Genomic DNA, 21,836 nt, shown 5'->3' on the forward strand with positions numbered 1-21,836 from the left:
GGTTGTAGTGCTTAACATTTTTGCACCATTGGACTGACAGTGACACAGTACTGGCAAGCAAGGTACTACCAAAACAATCATAGAATCATTGAAACAGAATCACCAAGGGTGGTAAAGACCTAAAAGATCGTCCAGTCCAACCGTTCACCTATTACCAATAGCTCCCACTAAACCATGTCCCACAAACACAACATCCAATCACTCCTTGAACACCCCCAGGGTCGGTGACTCCACCACCTCCCTGGGCAGTCCATTCCAGTGCCTGACCATCGCTTCTGAGAAGTAATATTTCCTAACGTCCAGCCTGAATCTCCCCTGCCACAGCTTGAAACCAACCCCTCTAGTCCAATCACTAGCATTATTGGTGCTGCCAACTGAGCAATGGTTCTGAGCTGGCAGCACTAGAAGAAACTGTCATTATTAATGTTCACCTTAGAGAGATTTTGCTTCCTCTCCCAGAAAGACATGACTAGCCTCAGCTTTAGTTTCCTGAGGTAGGTAATAAAATCTTTCTCTGATTAAACATTACAGCAAAATAGATGCAAAGAAAAAAATCCATAAAATACTATCATCTTACCTTTTCAACAGTTGTGGCCCTAAAGGGAGATCATACCTGGACTTCTCATATTCCATTGACTCCCACTTTTTATTCCACACTCAGTTGTGATTATTGTGAACTCAATTCTAAAACTATAGTGAGTGTAGAATAATATGAATGAAATGTGGAAACAAATTAGGCCACATTTCAGACAACATGAACATAATTTCATTGATTGTTATGGAGCCAGATGGACTTACATCGGCTTAGAATCTGTGTTCATGGGTAAAATTATTTGTAGAACACACTGCTGGCAAACTCTTGCAGATCTTCTAGCTGCTCTATTGAAATATTTCCTTGAAAACTAATAGCTGTGAAGAAAAGGGGAAAAAACTGAGAATTTGGAAAGGTGAAGGAAATCAGTTCTCTGTAGCAGCAAAAGACAGCTCTCTTTTCCAGGCAGATTTGTTTCAGCTTTAACACTTGAGGTAGTTTAATGAGTGGCTTTATACAGACGCAGACATAGGGATATCACTGCTGTTATCCTGCTGATGGCAAATGTTCCTACTGTGTTCACATCAACATCCTCAAACACATTTATGGGTACTCAGCTTTAGTAAGGTATTTGGTTGGGATACATTAAATAGTATCCCCCTTCCTTTTCTGAATTGAACTGCTTTCTGAAATGTCAATTTTTATTTATGCAGTGGTTTTCAAGAGAATATGAAACATGAATTAGAAAAAATGTTCAGCCATTCAGCTAGCTAGGTGTATCTAATGTTAAATATTGGTAATTCTAGCACGGTAGACTGAAATAACTTGGAATTAACTGTTCTTTTCTTTTGGGTACAAGCATTGTAGAATTATCTTTACACCATGGACTTACAAGTCAGAAGTAATGGAACATTTTTGATCTATTCATCTTCAGGTTTTTCATCTAGAATCAGAAGCTTCATGTGCTTAACTGCTTAGGTGTTTTTAAGACATTTAATAGATTATATTCAACTTTCTGTTTGAATTCTGAGCATTGCTGATTTAGCCTGTAAATATTTTTAGTTAGTTTTCAACTGCCTCTTTTCATTTTGATGGATGCCATCTAGCAAACTAATGCATTTCAGAAACATTTACAATTTATTTGGTGAAATGAGGTTAAATATGATAAGAATTCCTTCTCTAATCTACAGCTTCTCTCTATGAGGAGCGATGAACAGGGAGAGGTCTGTATTTGTTTTGATTACTTTTTTTTTCTTTTTTAATCAGGAAAAGATTTTTCTGACATGGATGAAAATTAACAGTGAAATCTTTAAGAAAATCTTTTCAGTGAGAGTTTTACCATCATAGAAACAGAAGGCTTCAGCCTTTGAATCTTTGTAATTTGCTGTTTATGTTTTAACTTAATAATTGAACTGGTCAGCTGCTGAAACAGCACTTTTTTTTTTTTTCTTTCCATTTTCCCATGATAACATCACATAAAGCAAAATCTATTGGATTGTGGTTTCATGAAAGAAGAAAAAAGGACTCTGAGGCCAACACTTTGTATGCTGAATGTAATGCCAGACATAAACCTCTGACAGCAGAGAAATAAAAGAAAATGGCAGTATATTGCCAAAGAACTATCTTATTTATAAAATAAAAATACTCTATGGAAAAAGCAAATGACAAAGGCAGGATTTTCATTGCAAGCCTCACTGCTATGTAAAATCGGTTCAACATACTGGTGTATTAAAGCATAATATGAACTCTTTACGCCATCAGAAAATCACATTTTTGATGCTTTAAAGGTACTATTCAGCATGACATTAGGGGCTTTTATTGTGTGCACTTCAGGTCTCTGCATAAGAATCACCTTTTCAAATCTATAAATTAAAAATGCACTCAATAGTATAATCTGCTATTCATAGTCCCAAAGAAATACCAATTCTGATTTTGTTTCATTGCAGTTTTGTTTTTTTGCAAGATCACTTTGCTTTATAATGATAGTGCACTCCAAAAACCGATGACCAGAGAATGTTATGTGGAAAATTATATGACTCTGTCAACCATAAATCTCAAATATTTTTTGAAAGCCAGTATGCTCCCTTAACCAATCATCCTGACTGAGTGAATGGTCTATGAAAGAAATGAAAATATTTTTTCAGTAAGTGCAACTAACATTTCTGTAGCTTCCATCTTGTGTACTTACCATGGCCCTAAACAAAGTCCCTGTGTTGTATGTAATCTGAGTTAGGAAGAAGATTGTACCAAAGCCAATCAGTTGACTCATGTTTTGGCAGCAGGCCTCTTTTTCTAGCAGTAAAAATCCTAGGATTTCGAGGTTAGAGAACTAGTTCTTTCACAAATATATTTGTAACGATAGCAAAAAATATGCTGTCTTTGATTCTAAGATTATTATAAGCAGCTAGAGAACGCACACACAAAAAAGGAGAGCCCTGGGCTGCTGCTGCAGCAGGGCACAGGCTGTGCCCCTTCAGGAAGGCAGGAGCCAGAGCCTGGGGCTGCAGAGCAGAGCCAGCAGCAGTCCTACTGCAGCTTCCTCAGGCAGGCAGGGTGCAGCTCCCATACAGCATCCTCTGTTACAGGCTGAGGTGGGGTGAGTGTGTAGTTCTGGTTCCTACTGATTGGCATTCAGCTTGGTGGTAGTACCCATTTAAATAATCAGAACTTACAGAAACATTTGCTAGTGTGTGAACACAATAAATACATTAATAGTTAAGTGCAGCATTTGTGTGCTCTTACTGTTGGGCTGGCTCAGTGTAAACAGTGAGCAACTGCAGGCCCTGCACGTTTTATGTTTTGTCTGAGCCTTAGAAAGTCCTTTCTCCTATGGGAAGGGGAATTATGCTGCTCTTTTGGACTTTGTTTTCTTTTTTAATTTCAGGCTCTCCAAGTGCTTGGAAGTAGGCCACTGAGAAAGCAAGGCAAACATGCTTTCTGAGTCTGGGTTTTGCTGTTCCCCACTAGATATATTAAACTCATCTGAGGAAGAATAAGAAGCTATTTTCCCCAATTTTCCATACTGCCTGTGGGAATCTAATTCAATTTCCTCCCAAATTTAGCAATGAAAATAGCAAAGAATAAAGTTGAAGAGGCTTCTATATATCTCTGGATTCTAAAGTACTAAGGTGCTGTAGGATTACTGAGCACAGGTTAAACTTCTTTTCCAGCCACAAAGCTACTTACAGATTTAAGAAGCTTAAAAACCTGATCCAACATTAGTCCTTGCTTTGCAAATGAAAGAATAGTATATATACCTATACAAAGTTATTTTTGTTATCACTGATTTTTTTTATTCATTAATATTGCTGTTGCCCCATTCCACAAAGGAATCTTATTTGCAGCAGAAGATTATAAAGTATTAGAAAAATCCAGGGAAAGAGACATGGAAAAAATCTTTTGACCAAAAGCTTCTCCAAAAATAAACAAATGAAAGAAAGGATCCACATTTCATTGCTCTCACTAAAGCATCTACATTTTAGCAGCAGACTATAAGGATTTTATTCATAACTTCCAGAAAAAAAAAGAAAAAAGAAAAAAGAAAAAAAAAGAAAAAAAAAAGTAGTTCTTTTTTGGGGCTTCTATTCTGTTCAGCAGTGTGGACTTGACGTATTCATATAGCTCAAAAAAAAAAAAAAAAACCAAAAAACCCCAAAAAAAAAAAAACCAAACAGAATAAAAACCAGAATTGACTTTTCTGCTTCGCATGAGCTGGAACATTTGTTCAGCAGACATATTTGCAGCCAACCACCCAGGCCATTTTCTGATTGCCAACTGTCCTTACTCGTTTCAACCCTTTTAGCTCAGAACTTCCACAGAGGGCTGGTCCCTGCGGGGAGAACTGGTAGCCTAGATTGCAGTAATTATCTGTTACCTCTTTTATGTGTGTTCCCTCTGTCTATTCCTCCATCCTCACTGAAATAAATTGGCCAGCAATCATTGTATTTCTTCACAATAGTCCCCTTTATCCTTGTTTTCATCACCACAAAATCTGCTTCAATAGTAAAGCTGTGAAGACTTCTGTTAAGCTTTGGAAGTTAGGATGCAGACTGGCAAGCTTTATTTTTTTTCTTTGACATGACATGGAAGAATTCTATGATGTAATTAATAAAAACACTCAATAGACACATTAAATTTCTGAGACTGAGCCTCTAGGAAAACATGTTCCACTTATTACAAGACATTTAAAGGGACTTACGTTTTTTTCCCGCTGCTTACATTGTACATTCAACAGTACAAGAATTTTGGCACTTATCTGTACGGTTTTGCATGTTATGACAAGTATGTCTCATCAAATGACAAGGAAAATATAAAGTAAAAACAGTCTAAATATAAATCGTTAAAATAAATAAATAGTTAAGATTCAACATTGTTTTTATCTCAAGTATTTCATGACACATTTTAAAGGTTTCAGTTTTAACTATCTTTCTACTTTCATGGTCACCTTCTATTTCATGGCTGAAGTATCGCTTAAAATGTATTTAGAACAGGGAATTTCCATCTTTGTCTATATATTAGGAAATTGGATCTCCTGGTGAAGCTACCTCAAGGTCGTTAATAACCTTGAGAGGGATGGCATAGACAGCAATGTTAACAGCTCTGGTGTCACATCCACCTCAGCCAGGTCCTTTCGGACAGCTGTGACAAGGTGCTGGGAGCAGTTGCTAGCACTGGGGAGATGATTAAGGGGAATTGCTAACAGTGTCTCCAAATTTCCCACTGCGCGCAATATCTCCCAGCAGTGAAACTGTGTAGGGACAGCACTTCACGTTGTGCATGCACCACCCTGCGTGGGCAGCACTATGACAAGCAAATCTTGGGCAAGCTCTCCTGTGGGTGCAGAGCTACAGCACGTGGAAATGGAGGGTCCATGCAGGAGGCTTGCAAGTTGATTTTAAGATGATTTTATAAACTTTGGCTATGACCTAGAATGATCCAAAAATGTATCTAAGTGAGGAACATATGGCTAGCTGTAAAAAATGTATCAAAGAGCATATCTTGTCTTTCTCATGAATGATCCCTTCAACAATACCCTCAAGTGACCCCAGTCTGTTGGTTGGCACTCACATGCAAGTGAATCAGCACGGTATTACCAATTACTTTAGTGATATTTACAGCATTTTAATGTCACTTGTCTATATGTAAATAGAATCTGTGAGGAATGCAGCGCGCCCAGGGCTCCTTCTCCCACTAAAACAGAACTGTTCCTTGAACAAGCCAGAATGCTTCCTACACCTTATATAACTGCCAAAAATATCACCTAAATTGCTCTATGACAAAATAATGAGTCTGTCAAAGATGAGTGGTCAGAACAACAAATTTGTTCTCCTACACAATTAGGGTTTATAGCATTGGACAGCAATATCAATCTCCAACAATTCAGAACTGGATTTGCACATTGTAAGGAAATATGTTCTGTGTGCTGTAACCAGGCTGCTGAGCAGGAAATGTCCCTGCAGGTTGAACTGAAAAACAGGAAACCCCTGACCACAAAAACACTGGGAGAGAGATTTCCAAATGGAGACAAATGTAGTGCAGACTCAATGTTGAAATTCACAAGCTCACCAATAAGCAATATCACTTGTAATTAGCATGATTTCTGAGAATAACACTTGGCCCTTTTGTGCTGCTTTGCCCCTAGACTGTTTGCCTGTTCAGTGCAAAGGCTGCTACATGCATCCTCTTACACTTGCCATACCTTAACCCGTATTCCAATACACATTCAAACCTGCTTGATTTGCCAAGCATCTGCTACCCACCCACTAATACCCAGTCATTTCATTTCTGGGCATGTGTACATCTTACCTTTTGAAGCACTTGACGTTTTTTCTGGATTTCAAGAAACCATGTAGGCATAAAATGCTGTTATCTGGTACTTGCTCAGTTCACATAGTATGGATGGAGTTTTAGTTTTTCATAACTTATCTGTTCTTGCGCATGTAGGCAACTTGAACAAGGTCTTCCAACAGAAACATCTGCAAGGGTTACATGAAATTTTGGGTTTAGTATGCTTTGTATTCAAAACTAATTAAGCCTTTTGTTACTACTTTAATTCAAAGCAGTAGCAAGTAAGAACTGCCTTTCAAAGGAAGGGTTTAAAGAAATAGCAAGTAATACCTAGAACTTTCAGTAGTAATTTATCATCATAGTTGTTACTTTGCCATATAAGGTAATAAAATATTTCCTTGCCTCTGAAGAAAAAACAAACAAACAAACAAACAAAAACAAAAAACAAGAAAGGTAAGATTCTTTAGGAAAAAAAAAAAGGAGACAGATGAAGGCCTCTGAACTCGGGTAATATGTCCTCCATGGCCAGCTGATTTCTTCATCCCTTCCTGTGATCTGTTGGAGCCCTGTTTGCCTGCCACATCAGTGTTACTCTTCTGATTCAGTTACCTGAAACAGCTGAACTCCAGGCTCTGTTTTGTTTTGAACTTATAACCCAGTGTATCTCATCATAAAGGGTGTTTTTCCTCATATTCTATCTGGGTGTTACTTTTACACAAATGATCTTTCCTCAACGACCTTAACAATTTCTATTTCCCTTACTGCTTATTCCCAAACAAAGGCAGTTTTTTATTATATTCTAGTCATCTCCCCTCGCTCTATGTATATTTACCGTTTTCATCCACCCTGGAAGTCTGTCCCTCAGGCACAAAAGGCATTCTTCTCCTTCTGCACTGCACTCCCTGTGAATTGTCCTTACACACCTCTGATGAGGTCCCTGGGACAGATTGGCCATTTCCTAGCACAGCCTTCCTGAAAATAAATAAGTAAAAAGATCAGTAAAAACATCTCTCCATATACAGCACAGAATTTGATATTAGTATGTTATCCCCATGGTACCTTCCAAAAGTACGCCCTGTTTGCTTTTCACAGTTGCTATTGGTCTTATTCAGTTTTAGCGCTGCCTGCACATGACTCTCATTCAGGATTCAGCTGTGAACATGCTGTAGAAGTCATGATTAATCTCTAAGGTCTGTGAAGTGACATCAGCAAAAATTAATGCAAGTGAGTTGAGAACCAGAGCCAGTGTGGGTCAGTCCCCTGAATGGCATTTTTTGAGCTTATGCTCCTTTACTTGTTACGTGTAGTCAGTGATATGATATCTTTGGTTCAATTTCTTCATATTTCTTTACTTACAGGGGTTTTTGCACTTGTATAACACTAATGATCACAAACCAAACCTAACTTTTATGCTGTCAGTATTCTGAAGTGCTACGGGTAATGTATTTTTACACTTCGTCTTTAAGTAGTCCTTCACAAAACCACAGTGACCACATCTTGCTCCTTACTCTCTTTGAAATTGTACACAGCTAAGTTTGAATTATTCTGAGGATTATTTTATTTTAGGATTCTGTAACACTTTCAGCACTTCTTGTGCTTGTCTCTTGATACTAGATTTTGACTATCTGCTCTCTGCTCACAACAATTTGATAGTCATTCTTTCTTTTTCCAATGATAAACTCACTTTGTTTTGTTTCATCCACTTTAAATCATACTCCCTTAAAGTAATACCTCCATCTTAACTGTTGGTTCTTTGTGGTGGTGATGGTTTTGTGTTTGGTTTTTTTTTTTTTGGTTTTTTTTTTTTTTTTGGTCATTTGTTTGGTTTTGGTGGGAGAGGGGAGGAGACAGTTTGCTTTCCTTTCTCTTATAATTGTATTCCTTGGAATTTTCTTTGAAGGCAGAATTCAGCTTCCTGGGTGATTCAGCTAGGAAAGCTTTCACATTTAAAAAAAAACATATACAAATAAATTAATTTGGAGAGAAGAATTGACTGAATGAATTGTTCAACAAATTTGACAGGAAGAGACATTTAGCAACTTCATCAAGCTAAGTGACTAAGATGGCTTCTTTATACGTGTTCTGAATGCCTGTAATGAGAGCTGATTATTATTATTTTTTTCATTCTCACTTAAGCTGGTCTTTAAAGCTGAGTTCCTACCTGTTTCCTTGAGCAAATGGCTTTTGATCATCAAAGGCAATGCCTCCTGCAGAAACCCTTCCTGTTGCTGTACTGTTCAGGTTCTGCCATGTAGACCACAGAACAGCTGCCATGTCATGGTGTCATGGCCCTGCATTAAGAAACACTTCTCCAAGAAATGTCTATGCTCTCTTGTCTGAGGAATAAGGAATATGAAGGCAGCAGGGAGAAGGCAGCCTACAAAGAGGTTAGGGAATGTGGAACATGAAAGGAAGTCAACGGGCATGAGAATTTGCAGGAACTGTTTCCATATGAATACATACATCCATATTTATACACAAACAAAACATGCATAAAGAGAGGTGGGACAGGACTGGGTAGAATCAACAATTATGCAAGCAAAATTGAAGAAGGGTCAGTCAGTTCAGCTCCTTGGGAACAAAGTAGAAGTACAGCATCTGATATATACAGACTTTTTTTTTTTTTTGCAAGATTTTATGACACAAGCACTGTTTGTTTTCAGGTGCTGGTAGAAGATCTATGTATGTTGGCACCAATTAGCAGATGCATCTACACTTATTTTCTCCTCACCAGTACGCAGCAGTTTTCAGAGCCATAGGAATTAGTGCTTTTCTTAGCATCAACTGGCTTTTTCTTCTGCCTAGATAACTTTGCTGTTTCTAACACTGATGATCCCTACAATAAACTCCTGCAGGAAAGCCAGTCAGTTCCTGTCTTCAGTGCTACAGTCTCTTCTTCTTTCTTCCCTGACCCCTTCTTGTGCATGCTATCATTGTATATTTCCTGTTTTCATAGTCCAGTGGGCAGTAAAACAACTCATCACTTTCCTTAATAGCAGTTCTATTTACCAAAACCTGGAGCTCTGCATGACTGGCCATATCTCATCCACTGACATTTAGACAGTTATCTTTCACTCTGCAGCATCTAGTCTTCGAAAATTTACCTTAAGATTGGTGTAGTCCTTAAGCATCAATATTACAGAAATGATATAAAAATGAAGTGCGCCTTCTTTTGTCTGGCATGTTTGATATATTTTGGTAATTTCAATTTAAGCAGTACCAGTCCTGTTTTTCTTCAGAATAAGTGTTGCTTAAATAGCAACAGTTTCATCTGCCTCATTTATAGCATTGAAAAGGATGCTACACCATCTACTGCATTACAAATTCTTGTGGATTCTCTCCAGCAGCCACTTATGACAACTGGAAGTTTGTTTTACCCTGGGGATATATATGTATGTGGCCAGTTGCTTCAGGTCATATTCCTTCCAAATGGAAGTCAGCTTGACAGCTGTTAATTTGCAGTTGGTCATTCCATGTGTTGTTTTGCTCTAATTATTGGTCAGTGTATGGAACAGGTGACAAATACCCACAGGAGAACCCTTTAAATCTCTAGACATACAATCATTATGAAAACAAACAACTAGAGTCATTAAATACTGGTTTTCTCTCCAGCTCCAAACAAAAACAGATTTTAGCCATTTCCGACATTTATTAGAAAGAGATGGAAAAAAAGTAAAAATACTTTACTGTTTATGAAATTAGTTTTCCCATTCTGTAAGAATCCTACTTTCAGGCAGAGAGAGGAATTAAGGGAAATACAATTGTTCAGGTAACAGATGCTGAATCTGATTTATGTAATGATTTTTTTCTCAAAGTTTGTTTTGGTACCATTTCCTAAATTAAACTCGGTAAACAATATTTCCTGTGACCTTCGGCTACTATAATTATATCAAATTAAAGCATGGGGGGAAAAAATTGCTTATTGAGCAAGACAGCACTTGCTGGACAAGAATGGCAAAACATCACTGACCTGAGCTTACATTTCTCAAGGTTCCTTTCTCCCAAAGTGGGCTGTTGTAGAGGATATGTGATTGAAATCTGCTTTCTCAGATGTCCTTGGCCTATTCAGATCTCAATTTGGGACAGACTCCCTAAGGACACAAATAACTTATTCTGTCCCTGTATGTACCAAGCAACCCTCGAATTTTTGCAAGATTGTAGACCTAGCTGTATGAAAATTACAAATAATTTAGTTGATCTCAGTGGAGTTAAGTCAGTGGAAATGAGAAAAGATTCAGCATCTTGGAACCTTGGTGAAACAAGCTGTTTATCTTGTTAGATCTGTGTGAGCTGATGATAATATAACATGTTCTTTGAGCACTATCTTGCAATACTTGCTAAAACACAGTCACACACAGTGATTGCCATAGGATATGCTTTAGAAAAAAAATTTTGCCAAACTTAAATACAGCTTTAAGTAATATCCTACTTCTTTTATTTTTGCCTTTTAAATATAGGTGTAAGTGCAACCTTCATGCTACTGGCTGTAAAGAAGAAAACAAAAGACTACTTTGTGAATGTGAGCACAACACAACTGGCCCAGACTGCGGAAAATGCAAGAAGAATTATCAGGGCCGACCATGGAGCCCTGGTTCTTATCTGCCTATACCTAAGGGCACTGCTAATATCTGTAAGTAATTCTGCAAAATAAGGATATTCCATTATTAGAATTCTGCTCATATCGCAACTATGAAGGAAGATTACCACTGGGAAAAGTTTGTTCATTTTTATGACTTAACGCACGTAATTTAACATGGCTAAAAGCACATTCATAGTAAGTATGCATCATCTCATCATCTGTGATTCTACATGCTTGTAAATATTTTGCATGAGAACTGCCTAGAATCATAGAATGGCCTCGGCTGAAAAATACTCAAAGATCATCCAGTTTCAACCCCCCTGCCATGGGCAGGGTTGCCAGCCACCAGACCAGGCTGCCCAGAGCCGCATCCAGCCTGGCCTTGAATGTCTCCAGGGATGCAGTGTCCACAACCTCCTTAGGCAACCCGTTCCAGTGCGTCACCACCCTCTGTGTGAAAAATGTCCTCCTAATATCTAACCTTAACCTCCCCGTTAGTTTAAAACCATTCCTCTTTGTCCTATCACCGTCAACCCACATTAACAGTTGTTACACTTGTATCCGTGGACATATTCTTTTATACTGCACAGAAAGGCCTAAGGAACCAAAAAACAATCGTACCCTTTACATGAAAAAGCACATGTAAAAGAGGGAAGCCAGTGGGAATGTCTGTAGCAGTGCTCCAGCTGTGGCTCCCTCAGCTTTCCTCTCATACACTTTTATTGCCTCTAGACTCAAAGCAACTGCAACACAGTTTATCAGATGAGATCATTACTGATTTTTCATCAATTTAAGAAAATTTTTAAAAGCCTTTCTCTTAACTACATCCAAAGGCTGATAAAGGAACTTTGTACCTGATGTCGACCTGTAATCCAGATTCACATTCAATCTTGCTGATCTCTAAGAGGGAACGTGTGAGCAAAAACTGCATTTTTATCTCTTCCCATTTAAAACTAATACATTTCAGCAACGTGCGTACTCACCACTTCATATATACCATTCCAAAATGCTTGAATATCATCCAGAGGAAGTTACTTGCAGCTACATTTCCTAGTCCTGGACAGGATAAGGTCAAACAAAGCACAGTACTGAAAGAGAGGTTGCAAAGCATCAGTTCTTTTTTTCTTGCATGTGTGAAATACACAATGATTCAAATTCCTCCTGAGTAACAGACTTACATTCCTTTGAAGAAAGGATTAAAGAAGATGAGAATAAATCACCAAACCTTTTGACAGAACTTACTAGCTTCTTTGAAGAAAGATATACGGAGTTTTACTCTGATTAAAAGCAAAACATTATTTCTAGAATATTAGAATATAACGATTTACTGAAAAGTTATGTAAGAGAAACAAAGCTATGTAATGCATTGAATGGAAGTTTAAAATCAGGAGAAATGTGCAGTGCTCAGAATGTTATCTAAAACTTCAAAGCAGCAGCTGTGAGGAATCAAGACTCAAAAATGAGTATCACAGGAAGCAGGACCTTATCAAGTTAAATGTGAGAGTAATAGCCCAAGTAACAAACCGTGAAGTGTGGGGGTATGAAATTATGATAAAATTCCTACTAAGCAGAAAAAGAAACCTTCAAAAAGCAAGCAAAAAACATTCTGTAAAAGAATTCACTTTTTCCAAATTATAAAAAGGGAGCGCTGCTCTCAGAATTAGTACTTTAAAGTTTTGTTTGGACAAAAATGGTGAGATTTACCAGCTTGATTTTATTTATATATGTATGTGTCTGCATACACATGTATAGGCACATATACATTTCATATATATAAAAACATACACATGTATCTATATACACACACATACATGTATCATTCAGTTGCTACCCCCAGTAATCATCTGAACTGGGCACAAAATATATCTAAAAGTAAAAATGGGGATCTTTCTATAGTTTGTTATGTCAGTGGCATCATTTTAAATGAGTTGACCATATACCAGAAGAAACAATGGAACTAGCACACAGTGAAAGGTTGCTGATGCTTGATGAGACAACTTTAAACACTGAGTTCCATCAGATACACTATTTCATCAAAATCAAAAACTGTTGCAAATAAAAGGAAGAATTTTCTGTTTAATATTATTATTATTATTACTATTGTTGTTACTGCTAAAGCATTGTGAAAACGTAACCTTATTTGGACTGACCAATGTTTCACCAAACCTCAAATCTTGACTTCAGCAGTGCTCACCAAAATCATTGATAGAAAACTGAAAGAAGCAGGTGAATGTAGAAGGATTTTGTGTTGGCCTTTCCACTCCTGAGCAGTAAAGATGCTTTCTGTGCTGGAGCCTCCTGCACTGGGTCTAGATGCAGAAGAGAGAGAGACAGCTGTCATAAATTCCATCTCAGTGGCTTGTTACAGCAACACATTTTAAAGACCCAATGCATGAAAATTATTTCCTTTTGTTTGCTTTTAGTATTGTTATTTGTTTAAGCCTTTATCCCCTCAGAAAGAAATGGAATAATGCAACCATATTTATTTGTTATTCTATTTATTATTTTATGGAATTGGTATGTCCACTTCTCCAATCTGTTTCCCAAATAAGGAATCCTAAGCTATTTAATCTTGTCATACATAAAATCAATGCCACCTCTGCTTACCTGTGCCATTCCTGCTCTCTTCTGGCTCTGTGGTGACATTATTTTGAATCAGTATGGCTAAAACTACATATCATATTCTAGACATGAGCATAACTTGGATCTCTTACAGTGGCATAAAAAAAAGTGTCTGCTTTGTATTTTGTTATTACATGGATCAGCCCTTAAGTCCTTTTTAAGAAGAACTGGTATCGCACTGACAACATTTCTTCTGGCATCAAGGCTGACATAAGTGACAGGTTATATGTTACAGTTATTCGTTCAGAAATGTCATATTTGAGTTCCTTTAAAACACTTTTCCAGCGAATACAACCATATGGCAATTCATATTGCTTGATATTACTTTCATCTTCTAAAACAACTTCTGGTGATGGCAGACTTTTACAAATTCCTCAGTTTGTGAGAATCTCTCTAACCTTTGTTGTGAACATCAATGCAAACAATTCATTTAGTATTTTGTATTTAGCATCGTCTATCTACCCAATCATCTCTCTGTGAAGCCTTCTGCTTGTGATGTGTTTATTTAAAAAAATATATGTATTAAAGTCTGTAGCAAGTTGATTCTCCAAGCACTGTTGGTTATATTTAGCTTGACAGATTTTTATGCATTTTTTCCTATCTTTCTCTATCAACCTTACGTACGCTTGTGAAGGGCATCTTTATAAAGACTTCTTTATTTTGCCATTTGGGTAGGTTTTTTTATGTTTTTATCAAAGTTTATTTTTACAATATATATATTGATTGGTTGTATGTAATTAATCTGAGACTCTCATACATTTTTACACGTCTCCCTTGTCTGCATTAGATTTGTTTGGCTTCTTTTTGCTTTCCTTTTAACTAGCTTCCTATTTTTTATCTACTCTCTCTGAAAGTTCAGTATTTCTAGACTTGATATTTTTTCCTTTTTCCTCTCAAGAAGTCTGTTGCCCTTCATTCCACAAGTGGTTCTCTGATAACTGCTTCTTGAATCAGGTCCTATGCACTAATAAGAACTAAATAAGTTTCTCTTCTTGTAGGTTGTCTGATTATTTGCTACAAGCAGCAAGCATTTGTGGTACATAAAAACTTCATTTCATTGTCACTCCCAGCATGAGTTGTAGCATATGAATTTTTGCATTATTCTATAATCTCTCTACAGGGCCAATGTAATTTGACTTACACTGTTGAGTTTGTTTCACCATCTCCATCAGGTGATAGTCGACATCGCCCTAATGCCATACTCTCCTTAGATAGCCGTACATTCTGTGAACCTTTTGGCAAACACATTGGTAGAATTAACTTACTTCTCTGGCTTCGCTCTAAACCTTCCTTGGTGTGGTACTTATATTCCTTAGGGATACAATAATTGATCCTCCATTACAGCAGTGTCCTTTGATTCTTTTCCTCCCTTCCAATTTTCAGAATCTGCCTTTTCCATCTAGGACAAAATATTTTTCATTTGGAATGGATTTGTAGCATTTTTGTTTTGTATGAGTGCTTAAATAAGATATAGTTAAAATGTAAGTGTATAAATGAAAATAAAGATTTCTCTGGACATTCTCTGATATTGGGGAATTTGATTCAATTCAACAAGAAGCCTAAGGAATGTTTCAAAATCTTTCCAAACAGGAATCGACATAGTTTCCACTGTCCTGATTCTGCCATTTTGGTAGCCAATGAGGCTTGTTCATACCTATTCAAGCTACAGACCATGAAACACAAGAGCATTCTAGGCTATATTCCACTCATAATCTAAACCTTGATATAAAGCTGATAACCCGTATCCTTCTCATTTTTATTGAATGTAAATTTTTTAGGAGAATGCAAAGCATTTTTCCCTGCTTTGTTTGAGTCATCAAATTCTTTGCTATATACCAGTACTATTGCATAGCGTCTATTTTATATTTTCACTCTACCTTATTGACTATTTTGTGATTACATTTATTCCCTTGTGCTGCCACATTCTGCAAATAGTTTGTTCTGCAATATGTTTCGACACTCAAAGTGAACTTATTGAATTTCTCAGTACTTGGTATTACAAGATAGCTTTTCTCTCAGCAGTCATATGTGTCTGACAGCACCAGTCCTTTTCTTCCTTCTGTTGTTTAGATCATCTCTGGCACTTATGTTCTTTGCTCCATCAAACAGAGCTGTCCGAGACTGTGCTGGGCTCCCATCCATCAAAGCCTGCTTGCTTTTTTGTCAGTCCTCCACAGCCAATAACCTGTACCAGAAATGCTTGACACTCAGCTAAAAAATGCCTCCCAGCTGCTACCTGACTTTGCTAATTCGTAGTTCGACATGAAACAAAGGATTGACCAGGACACAAGGAACACTGGTGGATTTTTCAGTCAGCAGTTAGGCAGATAGTCTCAATCAGTTAACAGAATTTCTTCTGCAGCAGGTTCCCCTCTGACAGAACAGCCTCTGTCTCAGCAGCACAGCCCTAATCCTCCCTGAACAGGAAAAGACTTATGAGGCATCACTGCAGCACAGCTGCCACAGAAACAGTTTGGGCTAAAAGTAATGGTACTTAAAGTATTGCACTGATTACCCTCATCTGTGTTCGTTTTTTTCCCCATGAATATTTGATGACACAAAGCCATCTTGAAGGACCAGCATAAATTAAATTGTCGAGGAGGTTGTGTGATGGCAGGCTTGTTACTGAGGAATCCATGTAGCAGGAATCCCTATGCCTGAAAAGATCATGCAGTCAATTGTCTTTTCAGGTCAGGCTCACATCATTGATACAGTCTCATTTTCTAAGGGTCCCATTCTCTGATGCAACAGGCAGCTTTCCAGCTCCAATTCTGTTAGTCTTTTCAATCTTTACAGAATGAGTAACTGCAAAATTAGCAGTAGCAGGAATTCTAAGGCTGTCACAACAAAACACATGCAAAACTTCCTATGAATTATGTCTTTCACAGTGTGTTGTCCTTTGCCTGAACACAATTCGACAGAACACGAAAAGTTTACTTCTCTGATCATTGTAATCGCTTGCTTTGATGAAGGCATTATGAGATGCTAGGTTTCTCCAGCTTCTCAGAACTTTAAATTACTATAGAATTCTGAACCTTTAAAATTGATACTGATGATCTGATATTGTGATCACACCTCAGTGGAGAATTTAGGAAGGGGAAAAGACTCTGTGAGGAGTGCTGTCATGCTGCAGCACATCTGTCTCAGAAAAACAGATCAGATGTGGCAGGCCTGCTCTGACTCTTTGCTGTGGGGTTCAGCTCTAAATTTTGCACCTTTCAATCAAAATATGATGTGTAGAGTGCAATTATAAGGAAATCTCTTTTGTCAGAAAAGATCTCACACAACTTTCATCAGCAATTAAAGAGTCCAAAACTGCACTGCATTATCTGTTCTTGTATTTTCTCATACCTTCGTAAGATATAGTCTAAATTCTCAATCTCTAGGCTGCGTTCACCTCACCTGGATAATTTTGGGTGACACTGGCTCCCTGAATACGTGAGCTGCAAGACAGGTGTAGTGCTCTGATAGCAGCAGGAGCCTGTCCCTGACTCCCCATCACATGGCAGGTGTACATCCAGCCTTGTGATAGCAAAGGCAGAGAAGCCCAAGAGAAAGACAGTAGCCAAGATTGAGTTGCCAAAATAATTCCTCCATCCCAAATGCTCTCCGAGCCCAGGAGGACAAACAACCAGACTGCATTACCTGCTCTTCTGGCAGGAAGCATGCAAACACATTGACGGTCAGGGCAACAAGAGGGGCTTGCAGCGTATGGCCTGCTCTGAGACTGCAAGCTGCAGCATGGCCCTTCTCACTGAAAGCTTGATGCCATTCCTTTGTGTTATGCATTCCATACTGACACAATCTGTACAAGAAATCTAAAACCTGCTTCCTTTGCAAGCATCCAATTTCTGGAGGTTTTTTTTTCCCCATTCACAATACTCAGCTACACAGTATGTAGTCGCTAAAACAACTTATCTCCTGATAATGGGAAACAAGATTACAAGGCAGATGCAGAAGACCATATGCAAGGAAAGCACTCCTCTCGTAATGTGTGCATATTTAGATGCACTTGCAGTGAACATGCAGTATATCAAACCACCACACTCAAGTCAAGTCAAAAATAGTAAATAGGGTCAGAAACTTCTGCAGTGTTCACCATTTGGGGAGCAGGAGCTATCCTGGCTCTTTCCTAAGTACAAGGCCCCCCATTACAATGCATAACCATCCCAGTGATTCCAAGTGGAAGAACTTAGACTGAACATTGCTTTGGTTTAACAACTCAATATTTATATATGCAGTCACTTGATTTTATTAATTTAGCGGAAGAGAGTTGTGATTGGTTGATCTATCTTGCCACAAGGCTGATGGGCACCCACCATTCCAAGGGACAACATTCTGCCCAGCTCCCAGCATCTGCCTCCCCACCATGCTGCAGCCCCAACATGGCCTGCATTCACAACTCAGGACTGGTGATAGGAGCACCTGCTGCACCTCACTAAGCTCTGCTGTGCCAGAGCTGGTCTCAATATGCAAGTCCAGATCTTCCCAGAGCACCACTACTAAGAATATATTTCCCATCGTATGTGCACTTCAGCTTTTAAGTAGTGTTAATAGATCCTGTCTCACGGCCCTACGCAATCACCTCTTTTCTAGACAAACCCAGAAGTGCCATTCTCACTCTCTTTAGCAGAAAGGGTATAAAGTAGAACGCTCTTAACACGGTCACCACATGTAGGGTAACTGGTATTACAAATATCACACAAATATAGAAACTATGGAAAGAGCAAAAGTGCTTTTCAAACAGAACCAAAAGACAACTTTGCAAGTTTAATTTGGAGCCCTTCAGGCAAGTGGGTTTTTTTATTCTCATTATTCTCTGCCCAGGAAGCATTTATCACTATGAATTTGTGAAACAGAATAAAAAGAGGAGATCAGACTTGCAGGAAAGCCTCTCCCTTTGCTACAATCTGTTAAGGACAGAAAGGAAAGGATATTTGTGTGTATGTGTAGGAGAAAAAGGAGGTTTGAGGTGGGGGCGTATACCAAAGGAAATACAAATACAGTTTCACAGTGGAAGTGTGAGTGTGAGAACACAGGATCTGTACTTTATCTAATACTTTTGCAGTTTCCATCAGTGTATAAAGGAAAATGAGTACTGCTAATTTAAAACATCTATAATGACTTGCAAGAAAAGGAAACAAACTTCTATTGAAACTTTGGGGGAAAAAAATAGAAAAAGGACTGCCTTTTTTTACTTTTAAGGCAAGGGGATAGAAGTTCTCTTACATTAACCTATTCTAATTTAAAGGTACATAGTGAACTTAGTTCTTTTATAATGGTTAGAACAAAAAATATGTTCTATTATGATCATATTCTTATTTAGCTTTTAACACTTAACTGCGTTAAGTATATACATACACATATGTGCTAATTTCAGCAAAAAATAAAGCTTGGTAACGATGTCTGAATGAAAGTTTCATTCAGAAGGGGTTCCCTGAGTGCAGGGTCTGGCCCTCTGCAGGTCCCAGTTCCCACATATGATGTGAAAGTAGGGCAGCCTTTCTGGCTCTTGCTCCAGCATTGCCATACCTGTTTAAGGTCACCATTCTGTACACCTAATTACTTCAGCTTTCTTCTTGCCAAGCCAGAATTTAGGAACGATCCCTAATTGATTCTACCACCACACTTACACTGAAAGTCATTTATCATGAAAACATTCCTTCACTCCAGCTTGCTTCGTTGGAGAGTAGCCCATAAGATCTCCGAGTAAGACAGAAAGTCAAGATGGATTTTGAAAGTAGTATAGCAGATGTTTAATGGAGAACAAGGTTTCTGCAGTAAAACACATGCTATTAAAGTCAATAAAACTTATAGTAAGAAAACCGTATTTAACTGAGAGGATGCAAATATTCAGAATTTAATTACTGATCTGCAGTTTAACGCTGGAAACTAGCAATAGTCCTATAATCGATACCACTCAATATAAAGAAAATGGCATTTCAGAAAAGATTTTGTGTTTACAGTTTTGTACATGAAAAAGAGCACCGGTCAGAGCAGACATGACCACAGGCTACCTGTCAGAACTGCATCAGGCAACTGGAGATCCCACGTTGCTAATTTAGCAGAGAAGCTTTACTCCTCAGCAGCCCCACCTCTTCTGGTAAATCTCACCTGCCTCTCGAATGGTTTCCCTGCATTAGTTAATCTCAGAAACTGAAATGAAAGCAGGAAAAGAAATCAATGAGAGGCTTAGTCAATATGGCAAACCTAATGCATTAGATTGTTTTGCTCAATTATATTCCTTTTCCTTAACTTAATTTAGGTAACCATCAGGTAAAGGATGAAAAAAAACAGCTATGTACAGTCAATGCAACAGAAGCTATCAACTGATTTAAGCAGCTGGCCAAAGCAGTTAGCAATACATCTATCCTTTGGTTCATTTTTTTTCCCCTAGATCTACATAATACATGCATGAGTTATATTTTTATCTAGAGCATTAAAACTAATGGCTGGATAGTTCAAATACGAAACTGTTCTGAACAAATTCATGAAGTTCAGAGATCTGGTATTGGTCCCAGAAATACCCATCTGTCAATACATTTTAGTGGTCCCCACAGTCTCATACTGAAAAATCTAAAGACTCTGCATTTAGAAAGGTCTGGATAAATGCTGGCAATTGCTTGGAACTATTTATTGATACAATATTCTGAAAATGAGGAGACTTTTTTTAGATGTAATAGTGCTGCCAACTACAGTAAACAGCTAACAATGTCTTTTTATTGTTTTCTTTCTCTACAGGTATACCCAGTATTTCCAGTATTGGTAGTAAGTAAAAAGACACAGTATTGTTTTGCATTTTCATTCAGCTTCTTGGATCTAGTTTCCCAACATCCCTCTCTGTTGCAGATGATGCTTATCTAAAATGTGCTCTACAGTGAAGGGGTTATGTACTGGCTTACATTAACATGTAACTGTATTATATGGTCAGAGAGATTGTCACTCCTGACAACACATCTGCCTTCAAGCACAGATTTTCAGGTGCATTCTTGTCAGCAGATGAAAGATGAGTACTGTAAAAACGATAGAGAGAATTAAAAGTTCCACAGGACATATTTCTTTAGTGTACTTTGTAAAACTCTTTACTAGTAACAGGGAAGTATAGGACAATTAATTTTTAAGTGCTCGTATGTAAATTCAAAGTGAGAATAGAAGATTTGTAAAAATACTTCTTATTTTTGTGCAGTAGCTTAGTAACTGCGGTGCATCTGTTTAAATCTTTGCATTACCACCAGTGGCCTTTGAGCTGGGCTTTTCTGCACAGAACAAAAAGAACTGTGCTCCTTGTAAAAAATAATCCTGCTTTTCTGTGTGCATATGAAGCTTCAAAATATCACACCAAAACTATGATAAAATCATAATGTTGTAATGTGAAGAATGAGCGCATCAAGTAGCAGATTAATCATGTCAGAACACTTAAACAAAGGAAGAACATAATAACTGAGCTCTGTGTCTCAGCTGAGTTCCACAGCAGACAAGTGCACACAGTCAAGGCATGTCAGCTGCTTACAAATAGAGTGCAGGGCTAGAAATCTATCATGCTGTGGCTGACTGAAAGAATATTCCCCACAGCCTCAGCTTTGCAGAAACCTTAGATGCAACTTCTATGAGATGCAGGATGATCGCAATGATAAAATATCACCATAGTAAAATACAATTTGCCATACCTGATATCCAGCTGAAAAGCTTCGAATAATTTGGATAAAACTGCCTCACTTCTTATGATGCATAGTCAGGTCTGCCAATTTATAAATCAGCTCAGTTTGTGGAAGCTCATGAATAGCACTGATTTGCTAAACTCTAGGCAGCAAGCTAAATATCAAAACTAGCCTCCTCGTAAATAAGAACAGTGTTAACAGCCGAATGCCATGGCATCTGTTTTGTAGCTTTAAATATTGAAACAGCATCAATGACAATAACCTGGAACTGAAAGCCTTCAATTTGAATAATGTAATTTTCCTGCTTCAATATCTCCTTTGACGTTTTCATGTCTGGAAATGGATAGTGATATGCTATTTTAAAACCATGCGTTTATACATCTATTTTATAACACAATAAATAAATAAATAAATGGAAACCCAAAAAATAGAACTACATGCAAGAGAAGAGTAAGCTTATATTGGCATTGTCAGAAGTACCCTGCCTTTAATAACAGACATGGATGAATGGGAAAATAGGTCTTTGAAGCATGGTTGTGCTGTGTTTTCTTAGTGCCGTGCTGCATGGACTATATACTTGTGTTTTCACTTCACGCTTCATACAGCCTTTGTCACCACATCTACCATTCCTGAGCATCAGCAGATGTTGGCCTTTGAA

General features: G+C 37.9%; 1 protein-coding gene across 12 annotated transcripts in view; it reads left to right on the forward strand.

The window, feature by feature from the left end:
- NTNG1 (netrin G1) overlaps positions 1–21,836 on the forward strand; it is a 149,239-nt gene that overhangs the window by 82,637 nt on the left and 44,766 nt on the right. For all 12 annotated transcript variants that reach the window (XM_032446167.1, XM_032446166.1, XM_032446168.1 and 9 more), the window contains exons 4-5: positions 10,777–10,949; positions 20,262–20,288. In XM_032446167.1, the coding sequence (XP_032302058.1) occupies positions 10,777–10,949; positions 20,262–20,288 (200 nt within the window). The remainder of the gene's footprint in view (positions 1–10,776; positions 10,950–20,261; positions 20,289–21,836) is intronic.

Source organism: Coturnix japonica, chromosome 8, assembly GCF_001577835.2.
Source record: "Coturnix japonica isolate 7356 chromosome 8, Coturnix japonica 2.1, whole genome shotgun sequence".
In the NCBI taxonomy this organism is placed as follows: domain Eukaryota; kingdom Metazoa; phylum Chordata; class Aves; order Galliformes; family Phasianidae; genus Coturnix; species Coturnix japonica.